The sequence below is a fragment of the Nestor notabilis genome, unplaced genomic scaffold, assembly GCF_000696875.1.
Source record: "Nestor notabilis isolate BGI_N333 unplaced genomic scaffold, ASM69687v1 scaffold19860, whole genome shotgun sequence".
Classification (NCBI taxonomy): domain Eukaryota; kingdom Metazoa; phylum Chordata; class Aves; order Psittaciformes; family Psittacidae; genus Nestor; species Nestor notabilis.
Genome location: NW_009910910.1, coordinates 9339 through 11855, shown reverse-complemented (window position 1 = coordinate 11855; position 2517 = coordinate 9339). Strand labels below are relative to the sequence as shown.

Here is a 2517-nt window from a genome sequence, read left to right as displayed (position 1 = left end):
GCAGGCGGCAGACCAGGCTGGGAACTGTAAGTACCCCCCACACATTCAGTGTATTACTAGTACTTGCAAGCTGTTAAATTAGACTGTACCACGTAACTTACACACCTGCTGGTTTATAATGAAATCAGTGTGCACAGAGAGCTGCGGAGAATACAAGTGTTAATTAATTTTTCAATGGCTTAATTTTAATTACCTTTAACAAAGGGGATCTGTGTGTGCAGAAAGATCATTTAACATGAAACTCCAGTCCATAATTGAAGAGGGGACTCTGAAAAATGAACTCTCTTTGAGGAAACCATAATTCCATATAAAAATCAAATATAATGTAAAGATCAATGGAAGGCCACCCATTTGATTACTGGCTGAATAGGGCTGAAGAAATTGATATCCCTTTAGAAATCAGCCTCCAACATTCTTCAACAACTTAGTTGATGCTGATTGAGCAAATGATTGGAAGAATCAATGCTGTTACTTTATGACAGTTTTCAATTTCTCTGATTTAGTCACCCCAAATAGCCAGGCTGCCCTCTCTCAGTTGGAGAGAGGGGAGTCTTATTTTATCTGGTATTGCAGTGTCAAGTTAGTCCTTTTGGTGTATATACAGATACATATATATATAACATTACAGATGGGTTGTAAGGGTGCATTGCATTTATAGAATCTTAAGATCAATCCAAACAAAACCCAGGATCCATCCCACAGATTGCCTAAAATCTCCTGTTCAGTAAACAAGAAAATAACAGTTTAGGGACAAGAACAGGCCAAATACATCATCACGAGGCAACACCGTAGGAAGCTTAGGTGGGAGAAGTTAGAAGAAGTTTGAGAGAAGATCAGTTTATATTTGTGCAGTACTCTGAAGATCAGAAGTGTGAAGTGCCTCAAGGAGTGGCAGAGGAGCAGTGGGCACTGGGCGCGTGGGAGATGGGAGTCTCTTAAGCATGGGCAGCACCATCCCCAGCCACAAAGCTGAGCATAAGGAGAGAAGACTGAGGGAAGTGCTGGGGGTGAGGATGTGGAAGGCAAGTATGAGGATCCAGAAGTGGCTGTGGTCTCAAATGAACAGAAAGCGGGGAGACAAATGCTTCAGTTGAGAACAAGAAGTGCTCGCCACCATGCTCCCACTTCATTCGCTTTCCTCTTTGAAATCAGGGCAGGGTGTGACAAACAGTGACACGAGTTTTTGGATTTCTTTAGAAGTTCAAATCGAGGACGCCTGCATGGTGACCGTGCCCAAAGGACTCAGGCCCCATCACTACCAGCATCAGCACCAGTCTTTGTGCCTGTGCCTCCACCTCCCTTGTATCCTCCACCACCACATGCACTTCCTCTTCCTCCTGGGGTACCACCACCACAGTTTCCTCCTCAGTTTCCACCTGGGCAGCCTCCATCCGCTGGGTACACTGTCCCCCCTCCAGGATACCCCCCAGCTCCTGCAAACATGTCATCAGCGTGGGTACCAACAGCAGTACCAACGGCTCATTCCAATACCATCCCAACGACACAAGCACCTCCCTTATCTAGGGAGGAGTTTTACAGAGAGCAACGGAGACTTAAAGAGGAGTAAGTATTTGGCTCGCTGACGTTGCATTGCTTTTCATTGTTGTATTGCGGTAGCGTATCGGACTGCAGTTACACTAAAGTGCATCTGAGATAAGCAATAATGACATAGTGTTTCTTCCAGTATACTTTTTCGTTGCAGATGGTAAACATGCAAAACTAAAACCAGACAAATGTAATTCTAAAACTTTCCCTAAAACGTGTAGGAATTCTCAACTGTTTTTGCTTAAATAGGATGTTCACCTTATGCATTGCATGCAGTATACATTTTCTCATATTGGCCATGTTTTGTTTCTTGATGTCTTTTTGTAATAAAGGTCAAACTATAATTGTAATAAAGGTCAAACTTATTTTAACAGGGAAAAGAAAAAGTCCAAACTTGATGAGTTTACAAATGATTTTGCTAAGGAATTGATGGAATATAAAAAGATTCAAAAGGAGCGTAGGCGTTCGTTTTCCAGGTAACTGCTTTACATGTCCGTAATGGAGAAGCAGATTGTCTAGAAGAATCAGGAGGAGTTCACTCCACCTCTGTTGTTAGATGGATTGGATGATTCAGGGGATTAGCAGTAATAGGAGTTCCATGTGCAGGTTACTAGCTCACCTAGCTTACTAGGTTACGGCAGCGATTAGTGGACTGATAGTTAGAATTGAGCAGTAGCTGTCAAGGAGCAGGGGTCTCTTTTACACAGTGTCTCTGCAGTGACATCCTTCCTCTCCGGACAGCGTGAGGAGGCCAGAAACTGGACAGGGGTAGTGGCTGGATTTTCTGCGTCTCCCTACTCTGATTGTAACCATTACCTCAAAGCACTTTGGAGGAGATAGTGAGAGAAATTGTCTTCATTTCCTCTGTTGTCTATCTCATGTGGCTGCACGGAGAGAAATTAACCTGGACTGCAAGCTGGTATTTTGTTGACATTGTTAAATTTTTCTTTGCATTTAAAAGATCAGACTTGT

General features: G+C 43.1%; 1 protein-coding gene across 1 annotated transcript in view; it reads left to right on the top strand.

The window, feature by feature from the left end:
- The window catches only part of LOC104403938 (E3 ubiquitin-protein ligase RBBP6-like), a 15604-nt gene that overhangs the window by 7411 nt on the left and 5676 nt on the right, over nt 1-2517 (top strand). The window contains 3 exon segments of the mRNA XM_010012235.1: nt 1-26; nt 1198-1563; nt 1920-2021. The exon segment at nt 1-26 is cut by the window's left edge and continues 18 nt beyond it. Of these exon segments, the coding sequence (XP_010010537.1) occupies nt 1-26; nt 1198-1563; nt 1920-2021 (494 nt within the window).